The sequence below is a fragment of the Euphorbia lathyris genome, chromosome 4 (assembly GCF_963576675.1).
Source record: "Euphorbia lathyris chromosome 4, ddEupLath1.1, whole genome shotgun sequence".
Lineage (NCBI taxonomy): Eukaryota > Viridiplantae > Streptophyta > Magnoliopsida > Malpighiales > Euphorbiaceae > Euphorbia > Euphorbia lathyris.
The window spans coordinates 84,584,231-84,605,957 of NC_088913.1; the positions used below are offsets into that span (position 1 = coordinate 84,584,231).

Below are 21,727 nucleotides of genomic sequence, written 5' to 3' on the forward strand. Positions count from 1 at the left end.
TTAAAAGGAGGGATTGTTAGATATTTATTTGTTTCAATTAGTCTTTGAGTTGTTAAGGGAGTTTCACTTTTTAGGAAAACCTATTCTATAGGAATAAAAGAGTTTATGAAGGGTGGTTTTCAATTTCTCTGTAAGGGTATATACTTTTGTATTAATCGAATAAACTATCCATTGGACACTTTAAAAATGAGAAAAATGAAAAAAATTATAATAATTATTATTATTTGATATATAAGCCTTGCTATAGAAGAGATAACTCATTATACATCTCCACACTAAAGATGGAAAAAAACTATAATAATTATTATTATTTGATATATAAGCATCACTACAAAAGAGGAAACTCTTTATATATCTCCACACTAAAAGTGGAAAAAAACTATAATAATAATAATAATTATTTGATATATAAACATCACTACAAAAGAGAAAACTCTTTATACATCTCCACACTAAAGTAACGTGATAATTAAGATCCAAGAATAATTTTCATTATCATGTTTGACAATATATGCATTTGAGATTATTAAGTATTGTTAAATTGATGTTTACAATGTGTTTGATTTTTTATATATATATAAGAATATAAATTAAATATGTCACATAAAACTCATGCTTGCCATAATACACATGTAATTTAATTTAAAGAATGTTACTTATATATATATATATAAGAGTTTTATATTCAAAACTAATATTTCTAATAATAGAGATTTACTATGACCAAAACTAAAAATCAAAGGTTTAATATGTTGAAATACAATCATAGAAGCTCAATCCTTAAAATCATTTTATTAATAACTGTTACCTTGTGTACATCCTTATGATCTCATGGATTTAAAGGTGTAAGACAAACTTGAACATCATATTTAGGTTGAATAGTTAAGATAAGAATAGGAGCATGACGATAATTGTCAGAAATGTTAAAGCTAAATTTTGAAATCAGCATAGCAAGTATGATTTTAGCTTCCATCATAGCAAAACTTTGGCCAACACAATTTCTAGGACTAGCTGCAAATGGCATAAAATGTCTTCCTTGTGCAAATGTGGTTTTTGAAGCAAATCTGTCTGAATTAAACTCATTTGTATCTTCTCTCCATAATTCTTCACTGTGATGAATTGCAATTACTGGTATCCATATTGATAGTCCATTTGGTATCAAAATATCTCCTAATTTTATGTCTTCAAATGCCATTCTGGGCAGTACTGTTGCTGGTGGATATAATCTTAGGGATTCGAGAATACAGAACCTTCGCCACTTCACCTGCTCAAATCTTAGGCGCCCCAAAATCCTCGAGTATACATGTCAAAAGTCTAAAAGTATGGTGTTAAAAGGAACAATTAATCTGGGAATATTCTATAGAGAGGAGAACAATTTGAAGCTTATGGCTTCCACTCATAGCGATTATACCGCCGATTTAGATGATCGAAGAAGCACCTTTTCTAGTCAGTCTTCTAAACTTAAGGATAAAGATAAAGCATCTTTTCCTGGCCAGTCTTCTAAACTTAAACATACTTCTCACAATGAACTAATTTGATATCCTTTACATGCATCTTTTGTACAAGACGATTACTCTTAATCTCTTCAGCTTACTACGGCTGATAATCCCAGGATTTTCCTTGTTACAGCTCCCTTAACTGGTACAAATTATATTACATGGAGTAGAGCAACGTTGCTTGCACTCTCCACCAAAGAGAAACTTAACTTTATTCTCAATGATAATTTTACTCCTGTTAGAACTTCACCTGAGCATCCACAATGGAAAAGAGCAGATTCCATGGTTATTTTGTGGATATTTAATTTAATTTCTCGTGACTTAGTGGATGGTTTTGTGTTTACATCTTATACTAGAGCTTTTGGAAGGAGCTTGAACAACGATTTGGAGGTTCTAACAAACCTCTCATTTATCAACTGAAACGCGAAATCAATGATTGTTGCCAGGGAAGTCTTTGTGTTGCAATTTATTTTACCAAGATGAAACGATTGTGGGATAAATTATCATATATGTGCCGTATTTCTATATGTACTTGTGAAGCTTCTGAAATGTGTCTTTGTGTTGCAATTTATTTTACCAAGCTGAAACGATTGTGGGATAAATTATCATATATGTGCCGTATTTCTATATGTACTTGTGAAGCTTCTGAAATATGTGTTTTTCTACTAAGAAAGCATATGAATCTCATAATGCTGACCTTTTAGTTCAGTTCCTTATGAGTCTTCGGGATGAGTATTCACATGTGAGATATCAGATTATTCTTTTGGATCCATTGCCTAGCATACACAAAACATACTCTATGATTCAAAATGTTGAAAAACAAAAGGACGTGTATTCTGATGTTTCTCAGGTGGAGATTGCTGCTCATACATACTTCTAGTAACAAGTCTGTTGTTCTCCCATCTTCAACTTCTACTCGTGGATAGAAACGAGATTCAAATAACAAAGCTGATCGATTCTGCACTCACTATAATAAACCTGACCATGAAAAGGATACTTGCTTCAAACTTCATGATTACCCAGACTGGTTTCAGGATTTCAAGAAAAAGAAAGCAAAATCTTGTAAACTAAGGGCTAATTGTGTTTCTTATCCCACTAGCACACCTATGGTTTTTTCAGATTCAGAAGTTCACGAGAATAAGGAAAATCATAATTTTGCAAATTTTCCTATGCCTCTTGGTTTTGCACAACTTGTTCAAAGTGAAGTTCATAAGGTTATGAAAAGCAAAGGTAAAATAAACTATAGTGATGATGGTCACTCCTCATCTCCTACATCTCTTTCCAATTTCTCAAGTTTTGCAGGTATTTTTATTCCTTCCTCTCTTACTATTTTTGATACAATTGCTAACACTAGCTCTTTCACTTCACCAGTGTTTATCTCTGATTTTCCTCTTTGGATTATTGATACGGGAGCTACTTCCCATATGAGTAGTCATTTTACTCGGTATACTCACTACAAATCTGTTAATTCCAATAACTTGGTACATTTGCCTGATAGCTCTAAAAGTGTTATTGAACATATTGGTTCAGTTAATATTGGAACTAATTTTACACTTCAGATTCCTACTTAGTACTAAAGCTCAAAGTTTTTTCTGCTATTACGTCTTTTGTCTCTTTAATTGAAAATCAGTTCCAAGTAAAAATTAAACAAATACGTACCGATCATGGCTCCGAATTTCTTAATCAAACTTGTTTTGAATTTTTTAGTTCCAAAGGCATTTTACATCAGAAACCGTGCATTTACACGCCTCAACAAAATGGTATATTGTTGAAATCATAAACACTTGCTTGAAATCACTCTGGAACTTCTTTTTCATGCTTCTTTACCTAAGTAATTTTGGGACGAGGTTTTATTGACTGCCACATACCTCATTAATATTTTACCTACCTCTTTGTTAAAATGGCAGTCGCCATATGAAAAATTACATAATAAAATTCGAGATAATTTTTAAAAAACTTTTTGGATGCAATGTTATTTTTCAAATCTTCATCCATCTCGGGATAAATTAGATCCTCTTGCCTCTTTTGGTATTTTTCTGGGATATGCTCTTAATCACAAAGTCTATAAAATTTACAATCCCTTAACTAAAAAAATTGCTATATCCCGGGAGGCAATTTTTCACGAGATTATTTTTCCTTATTCATCTATTCATCCGCTTCCTTATTCACTTCCATCTCTTGTATCATTACCTATATTTCCCCCTTAATCAGATCCTACTAATTCGATCATACCTACATCTACTCCTTTATCACCCGATCCTTCATCTTTACCCAATGTTTCCATTACCCCTCACAATAGTTCGCCCCCACCTACTTTGCCCACTAGTCCATCTATCAATATCTTCTTCTCCTGTAATTCTTATATTAACCCTCCATTTCCTTTATCAAATCATACTTTACCTTCTTCCTCTTCTTCTATTATACCAATTTCTTCCCACAACTCTCCTACCACTTCTTTTAACAAATGGGCGACCTCTTAAAAAACCCTCTTGGTTACATGACTTTATCGCTCATACTACCCCTCCTTCATCTTCCAATCTTCCTTGTCTACCACCATTCCTTGTCTACCACCATTCAGTGTTCAACATTCTACTTTTATTTCTACCATTGATTATGATTTTGAACCTATTAAATATCAACAAGCATGTTCTAATTCTAAATGGGTTCATACTATGGATGATGAACTACGTTCCTTGGATGACAATGATACTTGGGATCTCACCACCCTTCGATTAGTAGCTCGGGGATACAATCAAATTCAAGGTATTGACTATACCGAGAGTTTTTCTAGTGTTGCTAAAGTTGTTACCGTTCGCTTAATGATAGCTTTTGCTTCTGCCCATACTTGGCAGATTCACCAACTTAATATTAATAATGCCTACTTTCATGGTTTTGTGGTGAAGATATTTATCTTCAACCTCCTAATGGGTATTCCAAAGCTTCACTTGGATAAGTTTGTAAATTGTGAAAATCGTTATATGGTCTTAAACAAGCCATACGTCAATGGAATAAGGAACTTACTTCCCAACTTATTGCAAATGGTTTCAAACGAACACATTATGATCAATGCCTCTTCACTTATGATCATTCCGATATTTTCCTTGTTCTCATCGTCTATGTTGATGGCATTCTTATTACCGGAAATTCTTTGGATGTTATTCAAAATGTCAAAAATCATTTACATTTACTTTTTACCATAAAAGATCTTGGTCCTGCTAAATATTTTTTGGGTATTGAGTTAGCTCGGGATACTACTGACAATTTTTTTTATCCCAATGTAAATATATCTCGGACTTATTATCCAATACGGGACTTATAACAACTCATTCCGCACCATGTCCCATGCAACCCGGTCTCACTTTGGATTCGCATCCTGGCACTCTGATAGCTTCTCCTGATCAATATCGATGTTTAATCGACAACTCAGTCAGCTCATGACCACACCTTGTACTCATCATCTCGATATCGTGTTTAATCTTCTTCGGTATCTTAAGGGTACCCTTCACTATGGCTTATTTTATGGTGTTTCCGTGCATCTTTGTTTAACAGCTTACTGAGATGGTGACTGGGATCGTTGTAAAACATCTCATGGTTCGTTTTTGCATTTTTTTGGCACTTTTGTGGCTACCTTTCTTACTTCGTGAATTTCACATTCCCCTTCATTTACCTATTCCACTTCATTGTGATAACAAGGCCACCATTTATGTTGCTGCAAAGCTTGTTTTTCATGAATGTACCAAACATTTAGACATTGACTATCACATTTTTCGTGAACTTCTTTCTAGTTTCCTTTCAACTCCTCATATTTCCACTAAACTACAACTCACTAACCTTTATCCGCTCGGTCTCTTTGTTTTTTTTCTTCCCAAGTAGTGTATTTGGATCAGAAGAGTATTGGAAAAGATTGGGGTAGAAGAAAAAACAGCGACTGTTATCATGTGTGATAATATTTCTACTATACATTTGTCTAAAAATCCATTGTTCCATGGGAGAATAAAACATATTGATGTGAAAATCCATTTTCTCAGGACTTTGAAGTTTATGAAGCGTGGTTTTCAGTTTCTCTGGAAGACTACTTTTATGTTCAAAGCTAATATTTCTAATAATAGAGATTTACAACAAAACTAAAAATCAAAGGTTTAATATGTTAAATTACAATCATAGAAACTCAATCCTCAAAATCTTTTATTAATAACTGTTATCCAGTGTACATCCTTGTAATCTCATGGATTTAAAGGTGTAAGATAAACTTGAACGCCATATTTAGGTTTAATAGTTAGGACAAGAGTAGGAGCATGTCGATAATTATCAGAAATGTTGAAGCTAAATTTTGAAATCAGCATAGCAAGTATGATTTTAGCTTCCATCATAGCAAAACTTTGGCCGACACAATTTCTAGGACCAGCTGCAAATGGCAAAAAATGTCTTCCTTGTGCAAATGTGGTTTTCGAAGCAAATCTGTCCGGATTGAACTCATTTACATCTTTCCCCCATAATTCTTCACTATGATGAATTGCAATCACCGGTATCCATATTGATAGTCCCTTCGGTATCAGAAGATCTCCGAGTTTTATGTCTTCAAATGCCATTCTCGGAAGTACTGTTGCTGGTGGATACAATCTTAGGGTTTCATTGATTACCATTGTTAACTGCATTTATAAAACATATACTTTAAAACCGAACGTGCATTTTACTAACATAATGACATCTTTTACCGTTAATCAGTTAATAGAAAGTGTTTCTTACAACGGTGAGTTTGGATAGATGATCAAGGGAAGGAGTTTGACCGGAGCAGACTTGATTGAGTTCATCTCGGACTTTTTGTTGCCACGTAGGATTGGTAGCAAGAAGCATGATAGTCCAGGTAAGCAAAAGAGCAGTAGTTTCATGTCCAGCAAAGAAGAAAGTCTTGCATTCATCCATTATCAACTGCAAATTCAAACTTTGGTTGTTCTTCTGCATTTCATTCAGTAGCATTCCCAGCAAATCATTTCCATAGCTACTGCTTTTATCAATCTTTACACAATCTTTTCTGCTTTCTATGATCTCCATTAGTAGTCTCTCCACTTCCTTCTTGACTGATTTTATTTTTCTATTGTATTTACTTGGAAAAAATCTGCAAAACCCCCAAATCACATTTAATTGGAAAACAACCAATCTTAATTTTACATTTAATTGTAAAATTTTACATGTTTTTTTATACTTTTTATTATAGAACCATATTTTTTTATTTTTCAAATCATTATTTTTGGAATTTTTTCTCTGTAAACGTTATTTAACACCTAAATGATCTCAAACCTAAAAAGTTGACGAATTAAAATTGTTTAAAATATCATTTAACTCTTTACAATTTTCATTTCGATGTCATCATCGACCAAATTCTGATAAAGTGAACTCAAATGCAAAATTTTACAAACCACCGAATTGAGGGTCCATTTGGCTACTTGCCGTTCCTGTTTCATGTTACGGTTTGCTGTTTGCCTTTCGAAAAGACTGCTTTTCTAAAAAGTAGGGATTCACTGCTTTTGTAAAAAACTACTTTTCAGCTGTAAAAGGCAAACAGGAAGCGTCTAACCAAACAACTGAAACTCTGTCTTTTAAAGTGAGAAGGTACACAGGAACTGAAAAGTAGGTAAGGTACCTAATACCCCTTAGTTTGCAAAATTTTGTAAACCACAAAATTGCATTTGCAAAAAGAAATACCACAGATATCGGTCTGTAAATCGGTCAAACCACAAGAAAGTTATTTAGCAAATGAGAAATACATACCGGCTTCCAGGTAAGCACAAGTGCCTGGTAGATTGAGCAGCGAGAGATTGGAGAAGAGTTAAAAGATGGAATATTTTCTTGCCTTTCTCATAGCTGCTATCGAATTCGGTTCTTGATATTATATCAGCAGTGAGATGTGTCATGTATTCACTAATCTCAAACTCACTCTGCCCTGATTCTACAGCCTTTTCAAGTGATTCAATCATCATCTTTGTACATTCCACCATGTGCCCAGCAAAGCTCTTCAATTATCAACAACAGCAAAATTAAAACATATCAATTTCAAAACAACCCTCAGTGACTTAAAAAAGAAAAAGATCTCCAATTTATGCTTTTCTTTTCTATGACATAAGGATGGGGACGATAGTCTTCCATAAGGATGAGAAGTGTCCCGAAGAATGGGGACAACACTGGTCCTTAAGAATGGAGACTTCTCCATTTTAGAGGGATGACTGTTGTCCCCATATAGAATCAGTAGGAATCAAGGGAAAAATGTGAAAGGAAAAAGGGTTCTTGAAAGTAATGGGGAAACTTTTTTTTTTTTGTGTGTTTTGGGGACGACCTAAATGACCATGGGTAGTTTCGGCTCCCTATCTTCACAAAATTTTAGGATGTGGTGGTTCCGACCCTCATTTTCAAAGAAATAATGATTGGATGCTGAATTAGCACCCAAAAATTGGCTCATATCTCTCTAAATCCAAAGCACTAATTTTTTTTACCTCTTAGGCTCTCATTGAATCCAAAATTCTTTTTTTTTTTTTTGCATGTTAGACCCCTATTGAATCCAAATTTCTTTTTTTTTTGTATGTTAATAAACTAATTAAAATTAGAATTTTTTTAAAAGGGTCTAACATATGTTGTTATGTCTCTGACAGTCAAGTCGCGAATATCATGACAGAGCCTTTGAAGTTGGAGCAATTTGAGAAGCTTGTAGGACATGTTCGGATTAATCGAGATAAGCTAAGTTTCAGGGAGGGATTGTTAGATTTGAATTATTCTTTGTTAAGAGAGTTCCACTTTTTAGGAAAACCTATAAAAGAGTTTATGAAGTGTGGTTCTATTTATTTTTTTTTTAATTTTTTTTAGTCTATTAGAACCTTTTAAATCAAAAATTCTAATTTTAATTAGTTTATTAACATATATTATTATGCCTCTGACAGTCAAGTCGCGAGTATCATGACAGAGCCTTTGAAGTTGGAGCAATTTGAGAAGCTTCGTAGGACATGTTCGGATTAATCGAGATAAGCTAAGTTTAAGGGAGGGATTGTTAGATTTGAATTATTCTTTGTTAAGGGAGTTCACTGTAACAGAGGAAACTTTTTATACATCTCCAAACTAAAGCTTAACCTGATCATGAAGATCCAAGAATACTTTTTTATTATCATGTTTGACAATCTATGCATTTGAGATAATTAAGTATTGTTAAATTGATGTTTTTATGTGTTTGAATTTTTTTTCTATAAAAGAATAGGCGAAAATCATATGCAGCTCCCTGAACATGTTAATTTTGGTCATTTTGTCCTCTGAATTTATTGGACGATCTATTTGCCTCCCTCAACTATATAAAAGTGGTATTAGGAACCTCATATTTTCATTATAACGAAAACAATTATGACATGTTCACATTGTAAGCACCAAGATCATAATAAAAATGATTGTGCACTACTAAAACAAACTGCAAATCAAGTTAGTATAAACAGTACACAAGCTCTCTTGTAAAAAGATGTCCAATTTATGCTTTCTTTTCTATGACATACTTCATTGCAAAATGAGTTACAAAAACAAAAACATGAAATTACCCTAAAGATGGGGACGACAGTCCTCCACAAGGATGAGAAGTGTCCCGAAGAATGAGGACGACAATTAGTGGCGCATACAAGATCGGTCCGTTGGGGGCCTATTTTACATTGTGTATTTTTTTTTTTTTTTTTGAAATTTGAACTTACTCAAATTGATATACTGTTATAAGATAAAGGGTGAGCCTTGGCGCAACAGACGTTGTTGGGGTTTGAGTCTTAAGAGCAGCCTTTTGTCAAAAAATTTGTAGGGGAAGGCTTGCCCCTAATACACTATGAGACCCTTCCCCAGACCCTCGCTTTGCAGGGATGGATAGTGCATCTGGCTGCCCTATATACTTGTTATCAGATATTCATAATCAATTTTTACATACCAATGTAACAAACTTCGGAAGAAATCAATGAATTAATTAACCATTCTGAATCTTAATTAAATACAATATCAATGAATTAATTTTGTATTAATCCTACGACAATCCTCAATTTATCAAATACGCAATCAAATCATCAATTTATCAAATACTCAACGTTTAATAAAATTACTAACTTAACATCCCTACCACCTCAAATTTTGTGGAGATAGAGCGACCCCTGTGTCTGTCCCTGACAACAGTTGTCCTTAAAAATAGAGACGATAGCTGTTTTAAAAAATAGAGACGACAGTTGTCCCTCTATCATGCTTTTTGTCTCCTATAGAATCAGTATGAATCAAGCTAAAAATGTGAAAAGGGTTATTGATTCAAAGTAAAAGTAATATTTTTTTATGTTTTTTTTTTCAGAGATACTCATCCTCCTGAGTTACAAAAACATGAGATTAACTTACCTTGAGCTTGTCACCCATGAATGCAGGCGAAACAATACGGCGCTGATGATACCAGTTATCACCGTTAGCCATTAACAAACCACGGCCAGTAAAATGTTTGGATCCTTGCTGTTGAAGCCATGATTTACCAGTTTTACTGCTGTATTTCGTAAGCAGCTCTTTAATCAATTCAGTCTCGGTGAGACACATACGAGGCTCAATACCACTCCAGTATATAAATCTCTTTCCTAGAAAGAAAAGGATCAGAAAAAAAGGATTATACATAAAACCCTAACTGAAACTGAAACGGACACGAAAGAAGCCAATACCGAATTGTTTAGACCAGAGAACATAATGGGGCAAAAGGCGATCGACAATATCATGATCAATTTTGTCCATGTCTTTCGAAGTGGAGACGGAGAGTAAAGAAGAAACATCTAAGATGTTGCCTGTGAAAAGGCGAGGTTTAGGGCCACCCACACCTTGCTTCTCCATTATCTTCATGATACGTTTTGGTGTGAGGAAATAATATGAGATTGCATCATATGCAATCTTCGCAAATATGCTCACCAAAATTATCAATATGCTGCTTAGTACCTCCATCTTGATGAAGATGAATTAAAATTTGGAGAACAAACCAAGAAAAATAAAGGAAAACTTATTTATAGTCTAGGAAATCTCTTGACCAAAACACATGACTCTTGGTTAAAACACATGACTCTCCACTGAAATCAAAGTTTATTATGCTAACAAATCAACGTGTCAAGTCATTAAAGTCGATGTGTCACGTTATAAGAAAATAACACTATACGTATTTTTTTTTGCTGATCTTATGAAGTAAATGTTTTTTTACAAGAAAAAGATCTCACATAACTCTACTTACAATTCGATGAAACCACGTATTCTTTTTACGTTTCCTTTTTTTTTTTGAAAAAATAGAAATAGCAGAAATTATAGTATTTGGTTAGGATTTTATAGCTATTAGGCTTTTTTGGTGAACACAAAAGCTGTTTAGAAAAAATGATAGCTTCACAACATATAACTAATGGGTAAATTACACTCATGGCCCCTGAACTTTACCTATTTAATATTGTAGTTACTGAACTTCAATTCTTAACGGTATGACCATTGAACATTACACTTTTTAACACCGGTGACAACTCAACGTCTCAAAACGACAGTTGACGGCCTCAAAATAAAAAATTCGAAGAGTTAATGTTATTCTAAGAAACTTTAATTCTTGAAAATTTTCGTTTTGAGGTCATTTAAGTGTTTTTTGGTTAGGAGAGAGAGAATGAATTTGTGGAGAGAGAAAGCTCCAAAAAAAGGTGATTTTGGAAATTAAAAATATGGTTTCATGGTAAATGTCGTTCTGAACAACTTTAATTCTTGAATATTTTCATTTTGAGGTCGTCACCGGTCATTTTGAAGAATTAGTTAAAGTTCAATGGCAACCGGTGTTAAAATTATAAAGTTCGGTAGTCATACCGTTAAGAATTGAAGTTCAGTGACCATAATATTAAAATGAGTAAAGTTCAGTGGCCATGGGTGTAATTTACCCTATAACTAATAGAATAATAAAAGGAAAGAAAATCGAAAACATTAAATGAGGATTTAATAAAAAGAAAGAAAACAGAAAGTCATTAACTTAATTTATACAGTATTTCATTGAATCAGTTATTAATTAATAAATTAAAAATTCAGTACATTTCAAAAAAAAAAAAAATAATTTTAAAATTCAATATTATGAAAAATTTAATAAGATTATAAAATAAAATTTTAATACATCATTTATCACTAAACTTTTTCAAAAAGTTTGATTAGCCTTCTGAATTTTCAAAAGTGTTATAGTAGTCCCGTCAACTTATATAAAATGTTCAATATTAAACTTATTATGCTAACAAATTAACGTGTCACGTTATTAAAATCGATGTGCCACATCATCAAAAAATAACACGAGTTTTTTTTTTTTGCTGATTTTATGAAGTAAATGCTTTTTTACAAGAAAAATATCTCACATAACTCTACTTACAATTCGATGAAATCACGTATTCTTTTTATATTTCCTTTTTTGTTTCAAAAAATAGAAATGGCAGGAATTATAGTATTTGGTTAGGTTTTTATAGGTATTAGGTTTTTTGGTGAACACAAAAGCTGTTAAGAAAAAATGATACCTTCACAACATATAACTAATGGGTAAATTACACCCATGACCATTGAACTTTACCTATTTAATATTGTAGTCACTGAACTTCAATTCTTAACAGTATAACCATTGAACATTACACTTTTTAACATGGGTGACAACTCAATGTCTCAAAACGACAGTTGACGGCTTCAAAATAAAAAATTCGAAGAGTTAATGATATTTTAAGAAACTTTAATTCTTGAAAATTTTCGTTTTGAGGTCATTTAAGTGTTTTTTTTGGTTAGGAGAGAGAGAGAGTGAATTTGTAGAGAAAGAAAGCTCCAAAAAATGTGATTTTGGAAAATAAAAATATGGTTTCATGGTAAATGTCGTTTTGAACAACTTAATTATTGAATATTTTCATTTTGAGGTCGCCACCGGTCATTTTGAGGAATTAGTTAAAGTTCAATGGCCACCGGTGTTATAATTATAAAGTTCAGTAGCCATACCGTTAAGAATTGAAGTTCAGTGATCATAATATTAAAATGAGTAAAGTTCAGTGGCCATGAGTGTAATTTACCCTATAACTAATAGAATAATAAAAGGGAAGAAAATCGAAAACATTAAATGAGGATTTAATAAAAAGAAAGAAAACAGAAATTAAAAATTCAATATTATGAAAAATTTAATAAGATTTTAAAATAAAATTTTAATACATCATTTATCTCTAAACTTTTTCAAAAAGTTTGATTAGTCTTCTGAATTTTCAAAAGTGTCCTAATAATCCTGTCAACTTGCATAAAATGTTTAATATTTAACTTATTTATTTTTGCAACTAAGTGATTAATTGATTACATTTTACACAAGTTTAAGGGGCTAACCAAATATTTTATACAAATTGATAGACTATTAGGACACTTTAAAAGTTCAGGAGGCCAATCAACCTTTTTGAACAAGTTCGGTCCCCATAAACACAAAAAATATCATCTACACTTTTAAGAGCACATCCAAACTTTGATTTTTAATTAGTTTATTAACATATGTTTTCTCAAACTTAGATTTTTTAAGGGGCTAATTACAAATCTAGCCCAATTAAGAGGGGCCTTTTACATATCTAACCCACTTTGTTTCCATCTTAGCAAATTAGACACTTTCAACCATTTTGGACAAAATTACCCTTAGTTCTATTCAATCATCGATCTTCTTCTTCTTCCTCTTCTTCTTCTTCGGTTCATCTTCTTCAATTTCTGATACCAATCATTAGCGATTTTTGAGATTATTGACGTATTATGTTCAATTTCCCATAGAAATGGTATGTTTTTATCTTATACACTTGCTTTTCTCGTTAGTCTTGCCTCTTTCTTCATCTGTAATGGTATCGTTTCAATTTCCTCAATTTTCCACAATTTTTCTCAATTTTCCTCCATTGCTGTCGCATTTGTGACGAAATTTATCGCATTTCGTCACAAATGCGACAAGAGTTGTCGCATTTCGTCACAAATGCGACAAGAGTTGTCGCATTTGCGACGAAATGCGACAACTCTTGTCACATTTGTGACGAAATACGACAACTCTTATCGCATTTGTGATGAAATGTGACAAATTTCGTTAAAAACTTGGACATCAATGGAGGAAAATTGAGAAACATTGTGGAAAATAGAGGAAATTGAATTCGTGAGATTTTTTTTTATTGAGTTCGATTTTCGACTATGATTTTGCAATTGTATGATTGCCTAGCCATTTTGCAACTAGGATAAAAGTTTTTCCACCAGACTTTCTGGTTCCTTTTGCGTGGATCATCAGAAGTGAGGATCATTAGCCTATAAAATATATAATTTTTTATTTTAAAAGGTTAGAAATTATGACATTTTATTATTATTATTATTAATTTTTTTTTATCTAACCTATTACCTTCATATAAAAGCTCAAACATAAAGTAATCTCATATTTTTGCAAATTAACATAATTTTTTTTATTAAAGATTGGTTAGCAAAGAAGGGTAAGCGGCGAACATCCCAGCTATGCTCACACTTCCACCACAAACCCAAAAAAGCCCCGAACCAAATTTATTAAAAGAGTAAATAAATGTCATAATACAAAAACAATAAAGAATAAAATGAAGTAAAAAATACATTAAAAAAAAATTGTGAAAAATTATCTATATATCTTTCATCAATTTCTTTCTGTTTCTTGCTAAAATTAATTATTGATTTTTCAGCTCCATTCTTAACTACTACAACATTTACTATTGTCTCTTTCTTCTTCCTAAAATTAATTTCTCATTTTCACATCACCTTATCTTATTAATGAATTCAAATAAAGAAAACTTTATTTCAAACATTTTATTGTCAAGAATTTATCTCTTAATAAGTATGAATGTATGTTCTACCTCAATTCTTAAAGTCTATAGAAATTGCAAATTTGTAAGTATTTCAATCAGTAAAAGTCATTATTTCTTGATCTTCCAAAACTTTTTTTACACGCTTTGAATATTACTCGGGTGATAACAGCTTTTGCTAGTGCAATCTTAGTAAAACTGTCAGAATTCGTTTTAAATTATGAATGGTAGTTACTAGAGAATTAAATCTCATTAATGAAATTAAATTGAAGTAATGTTCATTATTAATTTTGTGAAATAGTTTATTGGTTACAATGGTTTTAATTCTCATTAACGTTAATAAATAGTTGAATAACCTCCCCTTTGTTTTTGAAACTTATAAAATGTTTAGATTTATATAAAACTAATATAATAAATTTAGTTCATATAAAGGAAATACAAACAACTTATTATTATTTTTTTTGGGTAAATTACAAAACTAGGTTAAATGGAAGGCCCATTTATATATTTAACCCATTTACTCAACTTACTACATATCTAGACTGTTTTTGTGTGACTTTCCCATGATACCCTCAATATTTACGCGCGTCTGTCTCCCTCCTCTCTGACTTCGCAGATTCGATCATATACGAAGCCTGTGAAGCTAATGTTTGGTTTACTTGATGAATTTAATTAGCATATGCGAAGCCTGAATATGTTTTTAACAAAATTCGCGAAGTGGTATATAACAAAAAATGCCAAACAACAAAGGATTCTAACATTAAGATCATAATATTATCAAAATTTATAATAAGATTGCCACAATAAACTCCTAACAAATCACTTCATAATACATAGACTCCTATTCACTACCGATGGATGGTTGTGTCTCACGGTACAGAACACGATTGCCACAATAAACTCCTAATAAATCACTTCACTATACATAGACTCTTATTCACCACCGATGGATGGATGTCTCACGATACATAGGCTCTTATTCACTATTGAGCGATGGACCTGTCCCACGATGGTTGGAAGTCCAAGCCTTTTGGAATGGATGTCTCTCATGGCACCCCAGCACGCCGGCTTCCAGGAATGATTATTATGTATTAAACGACCTTCAAAAAAATTTAATCGTGTTAGTCAGAAAAAAAGAAAGATTTGGCTTCGCGAAACGAGGATTCGCTAAGTATGCGAACATAAATGTGTTAGGAAGAGGGTGATTTTACTTAGCGAGACAATGATTTCGCGACGTCTGCGAGGAGAAATGTGACGCTCTGACTTCGCGAAACGATGATTTCGCAGAGTGTGCGAGAGAAATTTATCGAATTACCTCGCAAACTTCGTGTAATCATCGTTTCGCGAAGTGAAATCGATAAATTTATCCCCGCAGACTTCGCGAAAACGGCATATGCTAAGTGAATTTATGGGAAAAACGCAGAAAAAACAGTATATACTTACATTTTTCAACGAAAACAATATGATAAACTAGGAAAAACGATGAAAATAACGTAGAATCACCATTTCTTCAATAGTCACAAGAAGAAAGAAACCAAGAAACGAGCAGAAAATGGAAGATGAAGAACCATGGCTTCATTTTCTAGGATTTCAATATCCGAAGATTGAAATACCGATCCAACTTTAGGGATCGGGAAGAAACTAAGATGATCCTTAGATTGTTTCACATGAAACTAAGAGTTTCTATTCATGTTTTCTTTAATTAGAATTTAAGGAATCAGATCTAATTTTGCTTCTCAAAACAACCGTTTTGAGAATTAAATAATACTTAAAAAATACATCAAAATCAAAAAATTCGAGAATTAAATCTAGTAAATATGAGGATACTTCTGGAAATTATAGACATCACAAATTCCTCTCCATTTCTAAATAGCAAATAGGATGAACAGAGTTATGGAATGAATTGAAACTAGAAATTGTAATTTCCCAACAACAAATAAACCAAAGAGAATAAAAAACAAAAACACAATCAATTTTCAAAACTAACATAAACATAAACATCAATTGAAACATTTCGGTGAACTTAGAGACTCTTTGTATACAAATCCATCTCCACAATGGATGATCTCTGAGTTATCATCATCAAATCCATCGATAATAAACTTATCCCAACAATCCATATTACGGTATTCCTTCACCACCCAAATATACATGCGGCCAGATGCATGTAACGAGCCTTGATAGTCCAATATATTATGGGTCCAGCCCATATTTAAGGTCCATTTATTATTAATTTTGGCTTCTTTGAGAAGCTAGGTTAATATGTATTTAAGTGTATGAGTTGTTGAGAGAAGTAAAGGAAGAAGAAAAGACACACAAAAAGAAGATTTTCGGTTTTGGCCTTTCTCTCCTTAGGTCAGTTCACGTTTTTGTCGATTTCCAGAGATTGAACCGTCGGATCGTCACGATATTTGGATAGGAGCTTCTAGACTTATTGTTACATGTTCTCACCGTTGTGATTGTAGTTCGGAGTTCGGGAAGACCTGTTCGGAGTTGGGACAGATTGTAGATTGTTTCTTCTCTTTTGTGGTATTTGTTTACTTGATCTATTATTGTTTATGATTGTTTTTGGTGGGTTATAAACCTTTGTAAGACTTTGTTGGGTTTGTTTTGCCCTCAATTTTATCATAATAAGAGAAGAAGAGTGAACTCCTCAAACGTCATGTGGTGTTGATTGTGGTTTAGATTTCCATTATTGTGGTTATTGTTGCTGTTTTGATTTGGAACTTGGGTTGTGCTTCGGTTGATTGTCTTGAAGATTGATCCTTATGGTGTTGTTATTGGTATTTCACGTGCTATTGGTAACCTGTATTTTGGGTCCTTCAATAAACGAACACAAGAAGAAGAATTATAGTCGTTGTAAAACTTATGGTCGTTGTAAATATTATGCAGGACGAAAGTTTTCTCCTTGGCTAAATCAAAAGCAGTTATTTGAAGACGTTTATATGGGGAAGAATGTTCAAGTATCTTCTATGAATTTTTCAATGAAAAAATTTGAGTGCGAGAATTATTCCAAACTCCTACAATTTTATAATCCTCATAACATGAATCATAACCGAACCCAAATGCCCAAATAGTATTTGGCATTGGTACAGATATTTCTTTAAATTCATCGGTGCATGGATTCCATATAAAGCAGGAGCTCCCTCCCTTACAGGGGCTTAGACAAATCAATTCATGTGCTGACCCTATGATTGCAGATGGTTCTTTTATTTCGTCGGGGAAATTGATTTGCGTGATTCATAACCACCAACATGGTTATTGAAAAAAGTAAGATCCTTAGATAATTGTGATTGTTTCAAATGAAATTTGGCAAATTTATGGTCTTGAGAAATTAAAGTGTACCATTTTCTGGAAACAGTTTTGAATCTGAGAAGCGATTTCACCGGCAATCTTGAAAGTATCTATTTAGTCATTTCTTTCGGAAGATGAAGAAATGCCATTGTTGTCCAAGCTGCTAAAACCCAAACCAGTATTTCTTATAGATGAAGGGAAGATTAAAAAAAATAACATTGATTAACCAAAAAATTCTACGCAGCAAAATCCAAACTTGCTCACTTATTAACAGCGCCTCTAGGAGTAGCCGATGCAGACATTACTCGTGTTCGACGGGAAATTAATACGCTTCTGGATCAAGAAAATTCCTACTGGAAGCAGCGCTCCAAAGTGCAGTGGCTCAAAGATGGCGATAGAAACAACGCCTTTTTCCACACTGCAGCGTCAGCATGGAAATGAAGAAACCACATCTCGAAGCTCCAGCACGATGACAGCTCCCTCGCTCTTGACGACACTGCAATTGGTAACACCATTCTTGAATATTACTCAAATATTTTTGCTCCTAACATATCAGGAACTACTCTCCCACTCGACCTGTGCCATCACGGGTCTCAGCGCTGATGAATACTAGACTAACTCGGGAGTTCATGCGTGAGGAGTTCCAAAAGGCTGCTTTTCAGATGCACCCGGACAAGTCCCCAGGGCCGGATGGACTGGGTCCGGGCATTTTTTAGAGCTTATGGGATCTAATAGGGGAGGATGTGTTTACCAAAGCGGTGAGTTGGCTTGAGAATGGCAGTTTCTCGGAACAGCTGACTAAAACAAACATCGTTCTTATACCAAAGACGGCGGCTCCCACAATAGTTGGTGATTTCAGGCCCATTGCACTTTGTAATGTCTTATACAAGATTATCTCGAAAGTCTTGGCTAATCGACTCAAACTATTTTTACCAGAGATCATCTCTGAGGAGCAGTCAACGTTCATCTCGGGCAGGCTTATTATGGAAAATATTATAATGGCCTTTGAAACAATTCACTCAATGCGTTGTAAACAGAAGGGAAGAGACAAATCAGTGGCTATCAAAATCGATATTCGAAAGGCGTATGACAGTATCAGATGGGAGTTTGCCAGAGTCATCGTGACTCGACTGGGGTTTAATGAGGGTTGGACTAAATGGATGATGATGTGTATTCAGTCAGTAACATATCGGTTCAGTATAAATGGCAATAGCGTGGGACCGATCACTCCCTAGTGAGGTATCAGACAGAGTGACCCCCTATCACCTTATCTCTATATCATATGTGTAGAAGGCCTCTCTTGCTTACTAGCATGAGCGCAAGTCAATCTACGCCTAACGGGAAGTCGTGTAAGTCGTATGACACCAGCGCTAACTCATCTTCTATTTGCTGACGATTGCCTCTTATTTTGTGGTGCGAATCAGTCGGAGGCCCAAACCCTAAAGGATATTCTGATTCAGTACGAGGAGGAATCGGGATATGCCATAAATCTTATGAAGTCCAGCATTTTTTATAGTAGGAAAGTTTGTGAGGGGGACAGGCTAGCTATCAGTAACATCCTGGAAATTTCCACGCCTATGGACTTCACACGGTATCTCTCGGGTCGCCAATTCTTATTGGTATAAATAAAAAAAGTGGTTTTTGGCTATCTCAAAAATTGGTTATGGCATAGGATGTTTGGGTTGTACGGCAAGCTATTATCACAGGCTGGTAAAGAGGTGCTAATAAAATCTGTCGCTCAAGCGGTTCCCATATTCTGTATGAGCACCTTTATGCTACCTGTCACTCTCTGTGAAGAACTCCAGAGAATGATGAATTCGTTATAGTGGGGATCGAATCCAGATTGTAGAAAAAGGATACATTGGGCGTCGTGGGACAGTTTATGTAACAGGAAGGAAGCTGAAGGACTCGGTTTCAGTCATCTCTCAGAATTCAACCTGGCCATTCTGGCCAAACAGGCATGGTCTCTTGTTCATAAACCAGGTGCATTATTTTTCAGAATTCTCAAAGCTAAATATTTCCCGAGGGGAGATTTTTTATCAGCTCGGATTGGAAATAACTCGAGTGCGATCTGACAAAGCATCTGGAAATCGAGAGTTGTTCTTGTTAAAGGCTTGCAATGGTGGATTGGGGATGGGTGTTCAATCCATTTATGGCGTGACCCTTGGATCCTGGATACTCCAGATTTCAGGCTTCGATCACCGCTGAAGCTCGGTTGCGACGGATCTCAGGGGCGTGAACGACAAGGAATGGGATCTCGAGCTTGTGTCATCGCTGATGACAGAATGGGATATTAAGAGTTTAATTCAATTGAACGCATAAGGATATTCGGAGCAGGACAAACTGATCTGACACTTCTATAAAAAAGGAGTTTACTCCGTGAGGTCGGGCTATCGTGTGGCAAGGGACCAGGAAACATTTGAACTGAAGCCTTGGTCCCAATTGTGGTCGTTTAATATCCCACCTCGGGTCAAGATGCTCAGTTGGAAGGCTTGCCAATGCTATATACCGGTGAAGGAAGCTCTTGCAGGTAAAGGTTTTCTGATCGAAAATGTTTGTCCACTTTGCAGGGAGGAAGGCGAGCACTTAATCCACATGTTTGTCGACTGTGCTTACCCGAGTAATTTTTGGCGGCACATAGGTATCGACCACCAAATCTCCGATACTGATTTTTTCGAAGACTGGTTAGGAGCTTTTCTTGTTAGTAGAACGACAGAGGAAGGGTAGAAATTATGGATAGGAATCTGGGAAATATGGAATTAACGCAATTCGACTCATTGGAACGGAAAACATATTCCAGCATCAGTGGCGGCCAAGATCTGCTGCGATTTTTTATGAGCAGTATTGTGTATTAAAAAACGCAGAGCCCGTCGTTTCTGTAGGGGGAAGTAGAACAGTCCAGTGGAAGGCGCCACAGGAAGACTTCTGCTAGTGTAACGCGGACGCGGCTCGTAATAAAACCAGCAGTAAAATCGGTCTTGGATGGGTGGTACGAAATTGGGAAGTGAGTTTTATATGTGCGTTTGCTGAAAGCCGGAACAGTTTGTTCGAACCTAGACTGCCAGAGGCGATGGGTCTTCACAGAGCTCTCCAAGTCGCTAGGGATAGAAAATGGAAGCACCTAATTATTGAGTCTGATGCTGAGGGCCTAATTGCTGCTATTAAATCTGAAGTCTATGACGAGTCCGAGTACGACACCATTGTAACTTCATGTCGCAGATTGTTAGCTTTTAATCCGAAAATTTCAATTTGTTTTAATCGTAGGTCTGCCAACCAAGTCGCCCACGCTATTACGAGGGAGGCCTTGTCTTTGGTTACACTTCTGTTTTGGTATGCTGAGCCTGAGTTTTTACACCAGACTCTAGCTACTGACGCTTTGAGAAATCATTTATGAAAGATTACCTCTTTTCCCTTAAAAAAAAAACTTATTAAAAGTTAAATTTGCACTCTCAAAAGGAAAATGACAAATCAAAGAAGTATATATTAGTTAGTATATTTTTGAATTCATTTAAAAGTGTGTGAATCCATCATCTTAAAAAAATAAAAGTGGTGAAAAAAAAGATAAATTTGCACCATATGCCAATTTAAAATTTTAAAAAAAAAACTGAATATAGTTTAGTAAAGCTTAAGATAATGCCCATTAAAATTTAATTATGGAAATAAATATTTATGTTTTTGTATTTTATGCTTTTATTAAAATATCATACAAGAAATGGTAATTTTTTTGGTAGGAAAAGGAAAGAAAAGACAAATAAAACACCACAGCAAACTAATCCGGAATTAGTCTAGAAAAGCTAACCCCCACAATATCATCCGAAAGCAAAGAACACAGGAAATCAGGAGTAGAAGGCCGAGACGCCCAACATCCACAAATGGTAATAGTTTCTCTTTATTATTTTTATATTTTATGGTTTTATTAAAATGGCCTAATGCATACCCAGCCCCCTAAAGTTGTCCGTTTTGTTCATTTAACCCCCTCACCTTACGGGACAACCCTTTAACCCCCTAAACTCCATAAAAATGGTATTTCTCACCCCCTTAACTTGTCCAAATTTGTCATTTTAACCCTTCTCAACTCATCGAATATCCTATTTACCCCCTTAA

At 34.3% G+C, this 21,727-nt stretch overlaps 1 protein-coding gene across 1 annotated transcript; it reads right to left on the reverse strand.

Moving 5' to 3' along the window:
- Positions 1-5,670: 5,670 nt before the first annotated feature.
- Positions 5,671-10,551, reverse strand: LOC136226901 (cytokinin hydroxylase-like). Its single transcript, XM_066015581.1, has 5 exons — positions 10,193-10,551; positions 9,885-10,111; positions 7,266-7,507; positions 6,243-6,612; positions 5,671-6,145 (listed from the first exon to the last, which is right to left on the reverse strand). Exons 1-5 carry the CDS (start codon positions 10,464-10,466, stop codon positions 5,720-5,722), a joined length of 1,539 nt encoding a protein of 512 aa, XP_065871653.1. The 5' UTR covers positions 10,467-10,551; the 3' UTR covers positions 5,671-5,719.
- Between the last annotated feature and the right edge of the window lie 11,176 nt (positions 10,552-21,727).

What these genes read in the sequence shown, in the direction of transcription:
- LOC136226901 (XM_066015581.1), bottom strand. Translation starts at nt 10,466, where the DNA reads ATGGAGGTACTAAGCAGCATATTGATAATTTTGGTGAGCATATTTGCG. An exon ending in TCATGGGTGACAAGCTCAAG is followed by an intron (nt 7,508 to 9,884) that starts GTAAGTTAATCT and finishes TGATAATTGAAG; the next exon opens with AGCTTTGCTGGGCACATGGT. An exon ending in ATCTATCCAAACTCACCGTT is followed by an intron (nt 6,146 to 6,242) that starts GTAAGAAACACT and finishes TTATAAATGCAG; the next exon opens with TTAACAATGGTAATCAATGA.